This window comes from Cynocephalus volans, chromosome 13 (genome assembly GCF_027409185.1).
Source record: "Cynocephalus volans isolate mCynVol1 chromosome 13, mCynVol1.pri, whole genome shotgun sequence".
In the NCBI taxonomy this organism is placed as follows: Eukaryota; Metazoa; Chordata; class Mammalia; order Dermoptera; family Cynocephalidae; genus Cynocephalus; species Cynocephalus volans.
In genome coordinates this window covers 91052488-91069750 of record NC_084472.1, presented here as the reverse complement: position 1 = coordinate 91069750, position 17263 = coordinate 91052488, and the positions used below count along the sequence as shown (strand labels likewise).

Here is a 17263-nt window from a genome sequence, read left to right as displayed (position 1 = left end):
AATGTGATTCAAAGTTCTCTTAGGGGTACTTCTGTATAAAAAATTACATTGATTTTTATTAAATCATACAATAATTTGCACATAAATTATCCACAATAAAATACAGTCCTAGCTTGGTTTCTCTCTGTTTTCTGATGTGCTATAAAAATATCAAACCTTAAAAATAATGATGTTTGATTTATTTGCAAAACACTTTTTTTTACAACAATAGGACTATTATTGGAGTCACCTATAACAAAAAATAGGGGTTACCCAGATAATGCCAAAACCAGCATTAGTACTGGGTTTCTGCATGTGATCTGCTTGAACAATGTTTTTTGTTTTTTCTTTCCTTCTCTCACTTGCTCACCAGCTTGGGCTTCCACTCTAGTTCTTTTACCAAGATTTTAGGACCATGTTGAGCTTGTTTTATTCTGATTGACCTCTGGGTTTCTTTTTGAAAACACCCTTAACTTTTAGCCCTTCGCTTCTGGTGATATCCTTTCATGTGTTTATGTCTCTTAAAAGGGTGATAACATGACACCTCTAGAAAATCTCATTTTACACAATTAAACTATTTGTGCTCAAAAACAAATGAAAACCAAAACACAACACTTTCATAAACATCTTCACTAGATTCTCACAACTCTGTAAGGGAAGCTAGAGTGAGGCTTTATTATCTGCATCTGACTTATTTATTTTTTAGGAGAAAAGTTAAGTAACTGAATCTCAGGGTGCCCCAAGATCCATACAGCTAATGAATGTCCTGGGACATGAACCAAGCCCCTCTAACTCCCAATCATATCCCCTTTTCTTGCATGCAGTGTTAAATGTTGTTCCTCATCTCAGTTTAATTTAAGCAAACTAACAGTTATTGAGCATTTGTTTTGTTACAAGTTTGTTTCTTATCTGGTTTAAGCAAATGCATGCATATGGAAATAAGCTATGAACTATTTGTTGTTTGGAATTAAGCCCAGCTCTCAAATACCCTGCACCCCAAATATTATTAGAGAATTAAGTGTCTTTACTGGCTTGAATACGTGAATTTTAATTTACCATGAAAGACCCACTTCAAAGTCAGCTTAATAAACTTTCCAGCTAAGGTAACACATTCATTTCAGTCAGTCAACTCTCTATTAACCATGGGATATTCCAATGACAACCTTGTCCATCCCTTAGAGCAGTAGTCACTCTTCAATTTAAATAATTTCTATGTTTTTATTGTTTTTCAGCAAATGGGCAGCTTAGACAACCTGAATTTCATTGAGCACTGAAGATTCACATTTTCTCTGCACTATCCTACCACTCTGGGGATTCTGGCCCTGAGCCCCATTATGAAAACCCAACCCAGCAAGATTGCTTCCCTTCCTTTTAGAAGTGTGGCTCAGATGATATCTCTTAGGTAAGGTTTATATTTGGAAAGAGCACAGATCTCTTCAGGTGGAAGCTTCTGGGAATACAAGTTCCCATGTGTATATGCCTAGATTTCATATACGCACAAAACACCAAGTCATTGGTACACTGACAATGCTAGCCATAAAGAAGCCTGTTTTTTAGATGGTTGGTGTTTTTGGTTGATTCGTAACTGTCAAGCAGTCACCCCTCTCCCCATCTCAATGCATATACAAAGGTACAGACAATGGCTGGTGATAGCCTGGGAGTTTTCATTCTGCAGTTGAGCCTTTGTGAACTGCCATGTGAATCAGCAGATGGAAGTGGGTGAGTAGAAATGCACCAACTTTGGAGCTGAATGGAAAGAAAGTTCTAGTAGGTCTTCTTGCTTATTCTTATAAGTTGGTAATAATGATAGTGATGATGATGATGATGAAGATGACAATGATAGCCTTGTTTGTATTGCATTTCAGAGTGTATGTATATGTTATCTCATAACGATCATGACGTTCATAGGTCTAAAATGGGCCCCCATGTCCATGGACTTTGGGCAAGTTATTTGGTCTTGTTAAAAAATTACATGATCAATAAGGAGAAGAGATGTACTCTAATTTTTAAAAATTTGGTGACAGACATGTAAAGATGTCTTTATTATAAAGATAATTTATAAAAGCAATAGAAGTGACTAGTAAGTATATGAAAAAATGTTAAGAATGACAAATACAAGCAAATTAAAACAACTTTTGTTTAAATTAAAACAACTAGGTGGCATTTTACCCATGAGATTGGCAAAAATTTAAAATTTAAATAACTAGATTTCGTGTAGTGATTTTGGTTGCGCATGATAGAAAACCTAGCTCAAAGTGGCTTGAATACAAATGACATTTATTGGTTCAGAAACCAAAAAGCCCACGGTGAAGCTGCCTTCAGGAGCAGCTGGACATTGTGCTCAACTGATAGCAACAGTCCACAATTTGTCTCCATCCACTTGCTTTGTTCCATGGTGTTGCCATTGGTCTCAAGCTCTCTATAGCAGCAAGATATCAGTAGCTCAGGTGTTTGCATTCTCTTATACATATGTCAAATTGGAAAAAAATTGAGTCCTATCTCTAGAAATCTGAGCAAAACTTTGTTGTAAGACATCGGCTCCAAGTGCGTCACTGCAGTCCCAGGATGTGTGCACCTCTGGGTTTAGGCCTTGCTGGGTCACAAGCTCTGTCCTGTTGTCAGCAGCAGAAGCAGCGTCACCAGAATCACATGGACCAAAAACTGGGAAGCAACAGTTCCTCAGAAATAAATGAGGATACTATTCCCAGAAAGGCAAATATGTGCCAGGCCACAGAGCATCAGATGCCTATTAGAGTTGGCCTAAGTGGAGTAAATGAGCACTCTCGTGTGCTGGTGGAAAAAAATCAGCTAGGGAATAATAGCCTTTCTGGAAGATAATTTCATGATGCAGGTCATAAAACCTTCAAAAATATTCATATGTCATATCTAGTATTTTTATTTCAAAAAATTTATTCTACAGAAATAATTGAACATGTGTGTAATAATGTGTATTCAAAAATACCATGAAAAGGAAAGAATAGCAAGCTCCAAAACACATGCTATAAATTTATTTGCATTTAAAAAAAGCCATAAATAGAAAATATGTTAAGGAATATCTGTAATTAATAACATCTTTGTAAAATGTGTAAATAGATAATATGTACAAAAATATCTGCAAGACCATACAAAAGATTTTTAACAATGGCTATTTCTGCATTTTGGGACTACATACAATATGCAGAGATGTTTATCTTAGCCATAAATCTGAGATGTAAGTAAACAATCACTGTGGTGTGTAAATCTTAAGTCACCATAGACTCCAAGTCCACCACTAATGGTGGCACACAGAAAACTCCACTCCACAGCGATGAATGAAAAACAGTGTCCAGAATCATTCTTATTCTCTGAAAAGTAATGGAATGGACAGAGAAAGAGATCAAAATCTGGTGTTGAAAACTATTCAGCTAGAATTATTCAAATGGATGATTTTCTAAGTTAAATTTTAACCAGGTGCTTTCGTTTCTGAAATGGTGTCCTCATGGCCTAGAGTAAAAATATGTGTCATGTACCTATCAGATACTCAGATTGGACCCAGACACTATAAAATGCCTAGCACTGTCTTGAATTTTCAGATGAAGTTTTTTTTTTCATTTTTTAATGTTGATAATAAAAATAGAGGGCTGATTGTTTTGGGGTCTGCTTTGTAGAAAGTCGTATCCAGAGTATCTCGTAACACATGCATTCTCACTTCTGGGCTCCTCCCCCTGGTTTGCAATGTGTGTCTAGGGCAATATTCCGGGAAGTGGTACAGCCTCCAAGCAGTAAAAGGATACATGTCCTGAATTATCAGGGGTTGTCTCCGTCCCTGAAACTGTATGTTCAATAGCTTTCTCCGGGGGTAGTACTTAACTATTTCTCTCTCCCACACCCTTAACTTCATTCACATCTTGTAGGTAATTCACTTACCGCAGGAAACTGTAGTAAACAAGCAAATGAAATAAGCTGCTTGCCTGAATGAAATCATCCTAAAAAAGAAAACAACACATACAAAACTCTACTGGTTTTGGACCATATTTGACACATATTTAACATCAACCTAAATTCAAGATGATATAGATTTTCTTGTAAATGCCTGAATTGCAAATCAAAGCATACAATTACCACTATAGAGATCAAGGGTTTTTTGTACATATTGTGTCTAGGGGCTTGGAAAATTTATAATGCTTTCCAAGATACAAATTGAGACCTCTAGATTGCTATTGTGTTTATTGCCACCCTTGTTGCTAGTAATTTTGGAAAGAGAATTGGTAGAGAGGAATTAAACAGTCATGAAACATTTTGATTTGAGAAAAAAGGAAATCATTGTAAATGATGGCAATAATACCAGACCAGAATCCCTAAGTAAATAAAACCTCTGAAAATATTCAAGCCCATTTAGAAATTTTAAACCAGTCAAATATTCTCTTTGATTTTAAAATATCTTACATTTCTATATTTCCATGTACACAAACATTAGTTCCTTCTAGACTCTCTAAATATGCAGGAAATTAGAACATAAACTAACAGCTTCTTCACAAAGTAAAAACTATATTTAAAACAAACAAACAAACAAAAAAACACTTTATTTGGAAGCAATCAGAATAATAGAAATTTGCTACCTGAAAGTACAATTGCTTCCGTGGTTCTGGAGGTGAGGAAGTCTCTTGCCACTTAAAAATGAACGGTCTTAGAGCTGTCCTAATGTGGTGCTGCAGGCAATATTTGCTTGGCTCCAATATTGACTTTGGGTTTCTGCCAACAGTTTCAACTTTTTGTCCTGTCAACATATTTCATGAACATCCCATTCCTGTGTTCAGCTATTTAAATATTAACTATTTCAGGGACTGTTGTCAGCAAGATGGCAGAATAGGAGTTTTCAGCACTCATCCCCTTGCAGAGAAACATCAATTTGAACAACTATCCATGCATGAAAATAACTTCACATAGAGCTAAGAAATCCAGGTGAGAGGTTATAACACCTGTTGGGAGCACAGAAATAAAAAAAGTCGGGTTGAAGGGTATAGGAAGGACAGATTCTCAGTATCCACATCACCCTGTTCCCAAACCTGGGCAACACAGTTTGGAGAGAGGTACCCTCTGTTGTGGAAAGGAGAGTGAAGTGAGCACCCAACTTTGTCACAGATCCCAGTACCAAGCCCACCCCAGTAAACCCCTGCACCAGGCCTGCCCCTGCAGCCCTAGCCTTGAGGCCCATCACAGTGCCAGAGTAGCCTTTGAGACCCCAGGCTAAGGCCCACCCCAAACCAGGCCAGTTCCTGGGCCTCCAGGCTCCAGGATGGTTTCTCAGACCTGGACTCCAGGCCTGCCTCAGCTCTAATCTTGCCCCTGTGACTCCAGTCTACAGGTCGGTCCCAGCAGCACCAGGCTCTAGATTGGTACCTATGGGCCCAGACTCCAGGCCAGCCCCTGCAGACCCAGGCTTGCAGGTCCACCCTGGGACCAGGTTGGCCCCTGTAGACCTAGGTGCCAGGATGTCTCCATGGACTCAGGGACAGACTCATCCCCATGGGCCCAAGTGCCAGGTGACCCCCATGTCAGGCTGGCCCCTGCAGACTCAGATTCAAGGTTTGTCACATCGCCAGGTCAGTCCCTAAGGATCCAGGCTTCAAGGCAGTTCTCACACACAGGATCCACTGAACCCAGACTCCAGGCCTGCCCTGGTGGACTGTCACCAGACTCACTCTAGTGCACCCTAGTGCCAGGCCAGCCCCTGCAGACCCAATATCCAAGCCTATCCCTACAGACCAAGGCAACAGGCCAACCCCTGTGGACACAGGTACCAGGTCTGCACAACTGCTGACCTTGGCACTAGGTCAGTCTGCCTGAGGACTTCATCAGGAAGCCTGCCCATGGACCCTACCAGATGGCCCACCCAGAATCTCTGGACATGCTGACCAGTGAAGAGCTTTCACTGATGAAGCCAGTCAATAAAGACTGGGATAGGTGCTTACTTCTTCAAATGCACAGACACCACCACAAGATCACAGGATCACAAATAATCAGGGAAACATGACAACACCAAAGGAACAAAATAAAACACCAGTAATTTCCCCTAAAGAAACAGAGGTCTGCAAAATGCTTGACCAATAATTCAAAATAATCATCTTAAAAAACTTTCATGAGTCTTAACAAATTCAAGAAGATTGAAATCATATCAAGTATCTTTTAATCAACCACAATCATATGAAACTAGAAATCAATAACAGGAGAAAAATTGGAAAAATCACAAACGTGAAAATTAACACAATCCTGAGCAACCAATAAGCCAAAAAAAGCATCAAAAGGAAAATCTAGAGACAAAAGAAAATGAAAACACAACATACCCAAATTTATGGGATGTAGCAAAAGTAGTTCCAAGAAGGAAGTTTATAGCAATAAAGCCTTCACTAAGAAAACTGAAAGATATGAAACAACCTAATTTGATATCTGAAGGAATGAGAAAGAGGACTAAATCAAAGTCAGCAGAAGAAATATAAAAATTTGAGCAGAAATAAATGAAACAGGGACTAGAAAAACAATAGAAAATATCAGACACTAAAACTTGTTTTTTTCATTTTTGAAAAGATAAACAAAATCGAGAAATCTTTAGTAAGACTATGAAAAAAAGAGAAGATTTAAATAAATAAAATTATAATGAAAGAGGAAACATTACAACTGATATCACAGAAATGCAAAGGATCATAACAGACTACTATGAAAAACCATATGTCAACAAATTAGATAACCTAGAAGAAATTAATAAATTCCTAGAAACATACAACCTACCAAGACTGAATCATGAAGGAACAGAAAATCTGAACAGACCAATAATAAACAAGAAGACTGAATCAGTAATCAAAAAAACTCCCAACTAAAAAAACTCAGGACCCAATTTCTTTACTGGTGAATTCCAGCAAAAATTTAAAAGAATTATCATCAATCCTTCTCAAACTCTTCCAGAAAATTGAAGAGAATGGAAATTTCCAAACTCACTTTACAAGGCCAATATTACCTGATCCCCAGCCAGACAAGGACACTACAAGGAAAGAGAACTGCAAGTCAATATCTCTGATGAACATACATGCAAAAATCCTAAGCAAAATACTAGCAAACCAAATTTTAAAAATCATAGTCAAGTAAGATTTATCCCTGGGATGCAAGGATGTGCAAATCAATAAGCATGACACACCACATTAACAGAATCTAAGGGATGAGGGTGGGGGTGAGGGATGGGGAGATGGGATGATGTTGGTCAGAGGATGAATAAGTTGGGGGGCTCTAACGATAGAGAATAGTACTGTATTATATACATGAAATTTGCTAGAGAGTAAATCTTATTCTCACCACATGTGCTCACATACACACACACACGCAAAATGATAACTATGTGAGATAATGGATATGTTATTTAGCTTGATTGTGGCAATCACTTCACAATACATATGTATATCAAAACATCATGTCGTATGCTATAAATATATACAATTTTTATTTGTAAAATATACATCATAAAAATTAGGGAAATGAATTAAAATACCTATCTCAGGGAGAAAAACACCCGTATTTCCTGTTAGGGCCGTGAAATTCATGCACAGGTGTCCTTTATTTACTTGTTTATTTGGTAGCTGGCTTGTATGGGGATCAAACCCTGGACCTTGGTGTTATGAGCACAGTGCTCTAACCAACTGAGCTAACTGACCAGCCTTCCATTTTTTACAGTGTTCGTAACATTCCCAGTTATTTGGGTGCACGCAGCTTAAATATCATCTAACCAAATTTTTTCCATTAGAGTTGCTTGGAGGCACAACTGAATAAGGGGTGGGTACGAACAGCTCCTCCTAGAGGGATATTTTAGCAAATGATATCTATACCTTCCTGTATCCAAAGAATCATATAATACTGAAATTTCAGATTTGCAAGGGATTGGGTCGATATTTATGTCCTCCTCCTACCCAATTCAAGAAATGTGATCTATCAGGGTTATGAACCACAGTTCACAGATGAAATCTGGCCTAGCACTTGTTTTTGTAAATAAAGTTTTATTGGAACACTGCCATGCCCATTCATTCATGTCTTGCCTATGTCTGCTTCTCCCTACAACTACAGAGTTAAGAAGTTGTGACAGAGACAGTGAAGCCTACAAAGCCAAAAAGATGTACTATCTGGCCCTTTACAGATAAAGCTGGCTGAAACTTGCTGTGTAGCACACTTCTGGCATAGAGTTTATACTTCCCTGTCAGGATACCATGACTGAGGAGAGACACACAGGTTTTCCAGGCAGCCTGCTCCTGCTCAGAGAGCTCTATTTTATTTTTATTTTTAAGAAAAAGTCTCCCTGTACCCTGAAATATACCTCTTTGCAAATGCTAACATTCAGTCCTCGATTTACCTACTAGATCAACATAAAATAATTTATTTCCCTTTTTGTGCATTTTTAAATATTTAAAGACCATAGTCACTCACCCATTAAATCTCCTCTGTGTTTTATTCTTCAGAATTACAGTACATCATTCTAACTGGTAAATTAGATTTGGGGAAAGCTGATTCTTAAATAAATATTTTATGTAAATTACTGGAATGCAGAACTTTATTTATTAGAAACGTAGGATAATGCTGCCAAAAAAATATTTTCTGGCTGTAATGAAGTAGTGCATTTTAAGTATGCACACTGTGCTGCCTTTTAGATTCAGGTACACAAGCAATCAACAAAAAAGAACCTTCTGCTCTGTGCTGTGTAAAAGAATTTAAATTTTTTGATCTCATCTGCCACCAGACTTAACAGGAAAAATGATGATTGGTACAAAAGTAACCTGCCTACAGATCACAGCAGAAACCCTCAGAGGTCGTTTCCCTAAAATGTGAGATTACAGATTTTAACCTATTTAAATATACTCCCATGTTTACCTTGAATTTTTCTTACAATGAAACATGTTATGTTCTAGTAATACAATAAAACTAATTTTTGTGTGTGGATTCAGTAGAACGAAACCAGAATTATATTGAAAAGAGGCAGTAGTTGGCAGAATTCTAAACTGTTCTTCCAGATTTCCCACTCTAACCCTGGGGATTATCAATGCAATGAGCTATTGTGTCTGCCCATGATTATGTTTCATGACGAATGCAATTTTGCAGATGTAGTTAAGACTACTAAACAGTTAACTTTGAGCCAATCAAAATGGAGATGATCTAGGTAAGCCTCTTCTCTTCAGACGAACCCTTTAAAAGCAGAGTTTCCTTCTGCTGTTAGCATGGGGAGAAGTCAGACATTCAAAGTGTGAAAGGGACTTGACAGCAGGGAAGCTCTCCAGGGCTGGCTTTGAGATGGAGACATCATGGGGCAAGGAGAACCAGAACGAAAATGGGGACTTCAGTCCTACAACCATGAAGAACTGAATACTTCCAACAAACTGAGTGAGCTCAGGAAGAGGATTCTTCTTCTGAATCTGCCCTCAAACATTCTCCAGCTGAAAGTTCTCTTCACTTGCTCCTCTCCCTGGAATGCTCTTGTCTTAACGCCCACATGGCTCACTTCAGTCAGACCTCTGCTCAAATGTCTTCTCTTCAGAGATGCCATCTGTCCTGGTCCTTTCCTGTCTCATATTACATAATACCTGAAACTGGGTAATTTATAAAGAAATGAAATTTATTTCTTACAGTTTGGAGGCTGGGAAGTTTAAGGTCCAGGGAGTACATCCAGTGAGGCACTTCTTCTGCATGGGAACTCTCTACAGGGTCCCGTGGCAATGCAGACAATCACATGGTGATGACAGCAAGAGCTCTCTCATGTTCTCTCCATATAAAGTCACCAGTCCACACCCATAATAACTCATTACTCCATGAATAGATTAATTCTTTCATGAGGGCATAGACCTCATGATCCAATCACCTCTTAAAGGCCCCACTTTTCAAATACCATACTCGAATTTCCCACCTTAACACTATTACAATGGGGGTCAAGTTTCCAACACATGAACTTTTGGGAGACACATTCAACCCATAGCACCATCCATAAGAATCTCATTTAAAGAGGCATCTTCCCTCACTCCTGTCTCTTTACTATGCTTTATTTATTTGTTTATTCATGTAGCACTTATTAGTACCTGACATTAAATCACCAATTTGTTCATTACTACACAAGGGTACTTCAAGAAGTTCATGGAAAAATAGAATTAAAAAGTAATACAAATCTTTCCAATCTTTCCATGAAACTCTCCCCCCCCCCCACCCAGGACTTTTTATTTGTCACTATTAAAAGTCTGAATTTTAAACGGATTCTAGGACTGGTGGTTCATATCCATCAGCTCGCTCGACTTTAGCACCTGTTTCATCCCCAGTAGCTTTCCCAGAACTTCTACCTCCACCATGAAGCTCCATGAATTTTCCCAATTCAAACCTGGGCTTCTTCAGCATTTTTACTTTTCTAATGAGGACATCATGGAGAGGATAAATAGACTGGCGAGCCTTTTCTATGTCTTTTCCAATGCTGTCTGGAATCAATTTATTGACAACGTTTTTTGAGTCATTTGTCTGCTCCTCTCGGGTCATGATTTCCATCACCTTTTTCTGGATTTGGCAGGCCTGTTGGTGCTGAGCAGAAGAGGTCTTCCGTATCTGATGGTCGGGCTTTTTTAGAAAAAAACAACACAGAACAGAGAGCAAATAACCATCAGTAGTCCTGACATCAACATGAGCTTCAGTCATGATCTGCCATTTTTTGACGATGAAACACATTTTGTCACAAGTAAGATCCATGCCATGGAAGTTAGTCAGGCAGTTTTTGCCTCAGACATCCTCTGTAATCAGCTTGAATTTTCTAAATGCAACTTCATCATTCTGCAGATCAGCAAGGCTCACTTCAAACACATGACCCTTGAGGCCATCAGATGCAATTTTGGTTCCTTGAGTCCCAGTGACTAGTGTTTTTCCAATATTTCTTATATTGAACACAGCAGGAGCTTTCATATCATACCAATCTTTCTCAGAAAATGGATCAACCGCTTTCTTTTTGGCTCCCTTTTTGCCACCTTTTGTAAGGCGCTTGTTCTTGCCAACCACCATGGTGCTGCTCAGGGAGCCAAAAGTATGGAACTGCCCGCATGAACTTTCTCAAGTACCCTCCTGCAGCTTTTCTGTGGCCCACTATCTTTAACACCTTGCTGTAGGACTGGGACTCCAGTTTGTCTGCTGTCGTCTTTCCCCAGAGCAATGAATAGTACTTGGCAGACATTCATTAAATGAAAGAGTGAAATAGCAAGTAAGCAAGTAAGTGAATAAGAAATTAGGTGTTTTTATTTTATTTTTTAAATTTTTACTGAATTAAAATTGATTATACATATTTTGGGGGTTCGACATTGAGATATGCTGATTAAATCAATATTACTAGCACATATTCTGTTACAAATCATAATTATTCTTTATGCTCCTTGTCTAACATCTCCCCATCCCCCTCTCCCTCCCCCTCCCTCCTCTAATTACCCTAGATTTCTTCTGTCCTTCTGAAAAATAATAGTTACTCTGTTGATTTGTTGCCTAGATGATCTGTCCAATGCTGAGAGGTGTGATGGGTCCCCCAATATTATCAGAGAGCAGAGCCTTCTTCTGTCACTCTGAAATGGGCTTTGTAGAGAGAGACATCCTCTTCTTTTCTTTATCTCTGCTGGTGACTCTCCTTGTGTCAATGCATTGCAGTGGCTGGCAGACCATCTGTGTGTTGGTTGTGACATCAAGCTGCTTTTGCAGCAGCCATGGTTATTGTGGTGGCTGTGGTGGGCCACCCACATGGAGGTGATGTTTTTGCCATGCTCCTTGGTGCTGGTGGTGTGCCTGGTTGTGGGGAGTGTCTGATCCCAGGATCCATGCCTCAGGTCCCCGAGTGGACCCAAAAGTGCTGGTGCAGTGTGCCTGGATGAGGGAGGGGGGTCCGGCCCCCTTCTCCATGCCTTGGGACCCTGGGCAGGCCTCGAGGTGCTGGTACAGTGTGCCTGGTTGTGAGAACGGTTCTGGTCCCCAGATCCATACCTCAGGCACCTGGGCAGGCCCTGAGGTGCTGGTGCAATATGCCTGGTTGTGGGAAGGGGTCTGGTCCCTGGCTCCATACCCTGGGCCCTCGGACAGGGCTCCAAGGTGCTGATGGTGTGCCTGGTCGTGGGAGAGGGGTCCGGTCCACTTCTCCATGCCCCAGGTCCCCAAGCAGGCCCCAAGGCACTGGTAAGGTGTGCCTGGTTATGGGAGGGGGTTCCAGTCCACTTCTTTATGCCTTTGGTCCCTGGGCAGGCCCTGATGTGCTGGCATAATGTGCCTGGTTGTGGGAGGCGGGTCCAGTCCCCTTCTCCATGACTCAGGTCACCAGGTGGGCCCCGAGGCACTGGTACAGTGTGCCTGGTTGTGGAAGGGGTGTCCAGTCCATTTCTCCATGTCTTGGGTCCCCAGGCAGGCCCCGAGGTGCTGGTGTGGTGTGCCTGGCTGTGTGAGGGGGCGTCTGGTTCCTGGCTGCATGCCCTGGGCCCCTGGGTGTGCCCCAAGGCACTGGCAGTATGCCTGGATGTGGGAGTGGGGTCTGGTCCCTGGTCCCATGCCTCATGTCCCTTGGCAGGCCCCAAGGCTTTGCTGGTGTGCCTGGGCTGGAACAAATTTTTGTCCTTTGCTCACTTCTAAAATGGAGGAACCAGTACTTGAGCTGTGTGGTTAAGCTAAATTGCCGTTCTGCTGCTGTTTCCCTAGGGAAGGCTTTTTGTGCAGCTCAGGGTTTAATGGTTGACCTTATAGGTACTTCTGGCTCTCCAGAGACTCAGTGCACTGGGTAGTGTAGAAACTCTGATCTGGGCCTGAGTTTTTCCATCAAACTGTACCCCATGCAATTCTGCATTACTGACCAGTCTCCTCCGAGTGGTCCTGCGCTGATTGCGGGGTGGGTCGGCTGTTCTTGCTGTGTCCCAGTGTTCTCCCGGTTGGCTTGTCTCCCACACTGCCCCACTGCCTGTACTCCAAACACTTCCCATGGGATGGGCCCTGTGCCTGTTCCTTGTGATGACTCATCGGCCTCTGAGTGGCTCCCTTTTACAGCTGTGTTCTGGTTCCTCGCTCCTGCGTGGTTCCACAGGAACCCTATTAGTGGTCTTGCTGTCCTGGGGGCCACCAAGGCTCTTTTCTCCCCTGCTGCCTCCAAGTAACAGCTGCAGCTTCTGCCGGCTCCTGCTCCATGCGCTCAGCAGCTTAAGCCTTAAAGCAGCCGCAGCCCAAAATGCTCCGAGCAGTTTCTTCTTTCTCTCATCATAGCTTCTACCCCTTTGTGCACTCTGTAGGTCTCTCCTCCTCTTCCCCTGAGCTCCAGCAGCCCCAGCTTGGCTGATGTTACATTTTGATTTGTGGGAGAGAGTGAAACTGGGGACTGTCTATTCTGCCATCTTGACCAGAACTCAGGAATTTTGTTTCTTAAAAAAACAAAACAAAACAGTAGGTTGAGGACAGGATAGCCCTTTTACCCACAAATGTGGACCAACTAACACACATGAGAGTCATAATCACACTTGAAGTTTAGCTGCTGGTCTTAGAAAACACTGGAAATGATTGTTGGAGTAATAGCCAGACTGGCCCTCCTTCTGCTGAATGTCCTTTGGTGGGAGCAGATATCCTCTTGAGGTTCTATCCAATTGCATCAATATGAGACACTGCAGCCCTTGGCTTTCAAAACCCGAATTGTTTTTGGTAGTAACAAACCAATATTGGTTACAACATCAAGCATTATGGGTGGTCGTAACAATAATAAAGGCACAGAAAGCTGGAAAGACTGAGGCACAATCACTCCTAGGAAGATGTGATCATATGAAAAAGTTAACTGCACCTGAGTGGTTTAAAAGTCTTAATTTACTGTATTTCCATAAGCTAAAACTTAAAACTTGGGATTGACTTGAGCAAGAAAGGAGGCAAAGCCTACTATACTATAGAAAAAAAAGTTAACCTCCAGGATTGCCCAATAGATATCCCTATACCTACACAGTCTTTACCATTCAACTAAAACATATATTTTAACAATATATGTCATTTGAAAGTAAACTTAAAACATTCTGTAAATAAGACAAGCACGTCTAAATATTGTGATAATATTTCTTTCTGAGAAGATCTGTACTGTCTGTATGACCCTTATTGAAGAAAAGAAAAAAGGTCATCACAACATTTTTATACAGGAACATGAATTTTATTTTAGTACAGCCTTTCTAAGAAATGTAGTTGACTAATATCAGGAAAAACAGAAATCAATAAATGTAAATCTCAACAAAAAGAAAGTGATGGGTAAAGAGGAGAGAAAATGATGGGAAGGAGAAAGAAAGTGCCAAAAATCTTCTAGAATCAAAAGAACAGGAATAGAAATAGCTAAGTGCTGGAGTTAATTTAGAAAATGAATTTGGACCAAAAGCTCCAAAAAAATAACTATAAGGTGAACATTTGGACGAGAAACTGAGGACAGAACGCAACCAGCTCATTTTCGGTAATTATAGATGAGATTTGTCCCTGAAATCTGGAATACAGCTAGTCAGAAAGAAAATTAGGATGAACCCAGTTTAATTAAGGAAGGAGAAAAATAAATAACTAGTTTGGGGATTCATCAAGGTGGAGCCAAGAAACTAGATTGCTGTGTTAGGCTAAACCTAGCTGTATTCTAAAATGAAGCACTGTACCTCTCTAATTTTCCTACTATCTAGAAAAGAAATTGCATTTTCTCAAACGCTATTGCATTTAAATGGCTAGCAGACAAATGTGCTGATAATCCAGCCTAGAGGAAAGTTATTCAACAGCCTGAAGAAAATAGTGTGAAAACCTAAGATCATGTCCAGACCATGGGGGGCCCTTTCCTCATTCTGCAGCTGATCTGACAATGCTTAGTTGCTTTTGGCTATAAGCGAAAGACAACTGACTTAAGCAAAATAGCAATGGACCGGCTCTTGGGTTCCAAATGAGGGTTGAGCAACTGAGCAGTGGGCAGGACAGACATGCAGCTGAACCTCAGTATCATCTGGAATATGGACCTCAGACCCCCAGGATCCTCTCCATGTCTTCTCTCTGCTTCTTGTCCACTCGTCACCTTCATTCCATCTCCTAGCAGCTGCTCCTGAGGTTCAACTGCTGATGGATCCCGAGCCTCAAAACCTAAAGTTTCTACCAAAGGAGACTGATTGTATCTCTTCTTCAATTCCAGCTGGGAAAACCAAGGGAAGAATTCTGATTTGACCCTACTTGGGTTAATCAACTTAAGTTGAGAAAGCGAGATTGCCTAAGAACATGGCAGCTCCAGTTAGAACCACATATTTGCAGTGTGTATAAGTTGGGGAAGCAAAAGGATGAGAACAGACCTTTCTGTGACCAGCATCTCTTAATTGTGAGACAGGTCAATTGGTCCAGAAATTAACATCCCTCAGTTGTCTGTGACAATGAGTAGAGCACATAGAGACTCAAATCAACAGTCCATCACCTGGAGAGACCTTTAGACTCTAAATCCTGGGGACCCGATGATGCTTGTGGTTTCTGCTTATTCTACTTCTCCTCTAGTTGCCTCTTCAGAGTCATGGAAATTCAGTCTATGACAATGGCACAGGAATATTTTGCTAGAAAGTCCAAATGTTACTTATGACATCAACTCAACAGTGCTATTTCTTTTATTACCCATTATAAGCCAGCCACCCACCGACTTAGCTTTTAAAGTTATCTGTATTTCAAATTGACATCAATTCTTAGAATAAAATGTAACACCCATGTCTAAAATGTAATTTACTTTTCTTGAGATATCTCTTTCATGCAGAAGTAAGATACGTAATAGGAACACAAACAGATATTTGATCCTCTTATTTAAAAAAAAAATCAGCATCCACATTTTGATACTACCGAACATGACATGATTTCTCAGTTCCTACTCTGATATGATTTAAAGGAAATACCAATCAAAATATGAGTAATAAATTAGTCTAGGGGAGGGGGAGGGGGTTAGCAAGAAATTGGTTAAGGGACATAAAGACTGATTACGTTTTGTAAATGTGAGCATACTAATTACCCTAATTTGATCATTACATATTGTATGCAGGTATTGATATTCAAATCTGTACCCCACAAACATATACAATCAATTATGTTTCAATAAAAAAAAACTGTCAAAAAAATTATTCTGGGGCTAAAGGAAGATCTTAGGCCAAAAATAAAAAATAGCTCATTAAGAGAGATTTTACTTCAAATTTAATTGCATGTCTAATGTAGGATCACTAAAAATTTTTAAAAGGCAAGCATTAAATTAAGTACATAAAACTGAGAGATAATAATGATTTTCAATTATCCAAATTCAACTGGGAACAAGATTTTCTACATATGCCCATTTTCTAGATAACAAGGTTAAGCATTCGATGGGAATCTTTTGCAATTGTATCATCTACTTTCTTGACTTTTTCTCATCAACTTAGGGACATGTTGTATGCACTGGGGCTCTCTGGGGAAGCTAAGCATACATAGCTGCTGCTGATCGTGTTCTAAATGCTCCAGGCTATAGAGCTTGCCAAATGGCTTTGGTTTCGTTAACCTCCTCCTCTGATCGAAAAATACATATTTTACCCTCTTGATGTGTTACTTCTATCTGCTATTGCCTTGGGAAAATTGGGGGGAAAAGTAATCTTGTTAAAATTATTTATTAAAAACAGTTTTAAAAATCACTGAGTGAGAGAGTAGAGGTATTGTCTACTGAATTAAAACTCAGAGAATGCATGTCAGTTACCATCTTGATAGGTATGTTGAACTTAATTAACTAGAGGTCTAACCCTAAACTCAGTGAGATATTACTGGTTTTCTAAATATAAATGAATAGCTTTTTTTTTTTCCTTTAAAGATGGGAGAATTTCAGAAAAAAATATGACTAAATCAGAGGCAGAAGACCTGTGTTCTAATGACACATCTAGTGATAGACCTAAGTTCCGTAAAGCAGTAGCATATTGTAGTCGCAAGTATATCACAATGGGAGTGCACAGACTTCTATGTATTTCCAGCCCTATCACCAACTAGCAGCATGACTTTGGGCAGAAACTTGCCTTCTTGTTGACTCCGATCCCTTACTTCTAACATAAGGGAGTGCAGATAGATAAGTTCTAAGGTCCTTTCAGCTCCAGAAGCCATTAATCAGCCATATGAGGCACCGTGAGGGTCTGGAAATTACCAAGAGGAATCTCTTCCAATAATATATGATTTATAATGGAAATCGTGATTCTACAAAAGATGAACTAAAGGTACAGTCAGAAGGGAAACAAACAGAACCCATGGGTCAACTTGTAAACGA

General features: G+C 40.1%; 2 protein-coding genes across 2 annotated transcripts in view; both read right to left on the bottom strand.

Moving 5' to 3' along the window:
• Positions 1-3943, bottom strand: part of KLKB1 (kallikrein B1) — a 31236-nt gene extending 27293 nt beyond the window's left edge. The window contains exon 1 of the mRNA XM_063077370.1: positions 3886-3943. Within this exon, the coding sequence (XP_062933440.1) occupies positions 3886-3943 (58 nt within the window). The remainder of the gene's footprint in view (positions 1-3885) is intronic.
• Positions 3944-10221: 6278 nt separating this feature from the next.
• On the bottom strand, positions 10222-11016 carry LOC134362001 (small ribosomal subunit protein eS1-like). Its single transcript, XM_063077287.1, has 2 exons — positions 10747-11016; positions 10222-10521 (listed from the first exon to the last, which is right to left on the bottom strand). The coding sequence occupies exons 1-2, from the start codon at positions 11014-11016 to the stop codon at positions 10222-10224; spliced, it is 570 nt and encodes a 189-aa protein (XP_062933357.1).
• Between the last annotated feature and the right edge of the window lie 6247 nt (positions 11017-17263).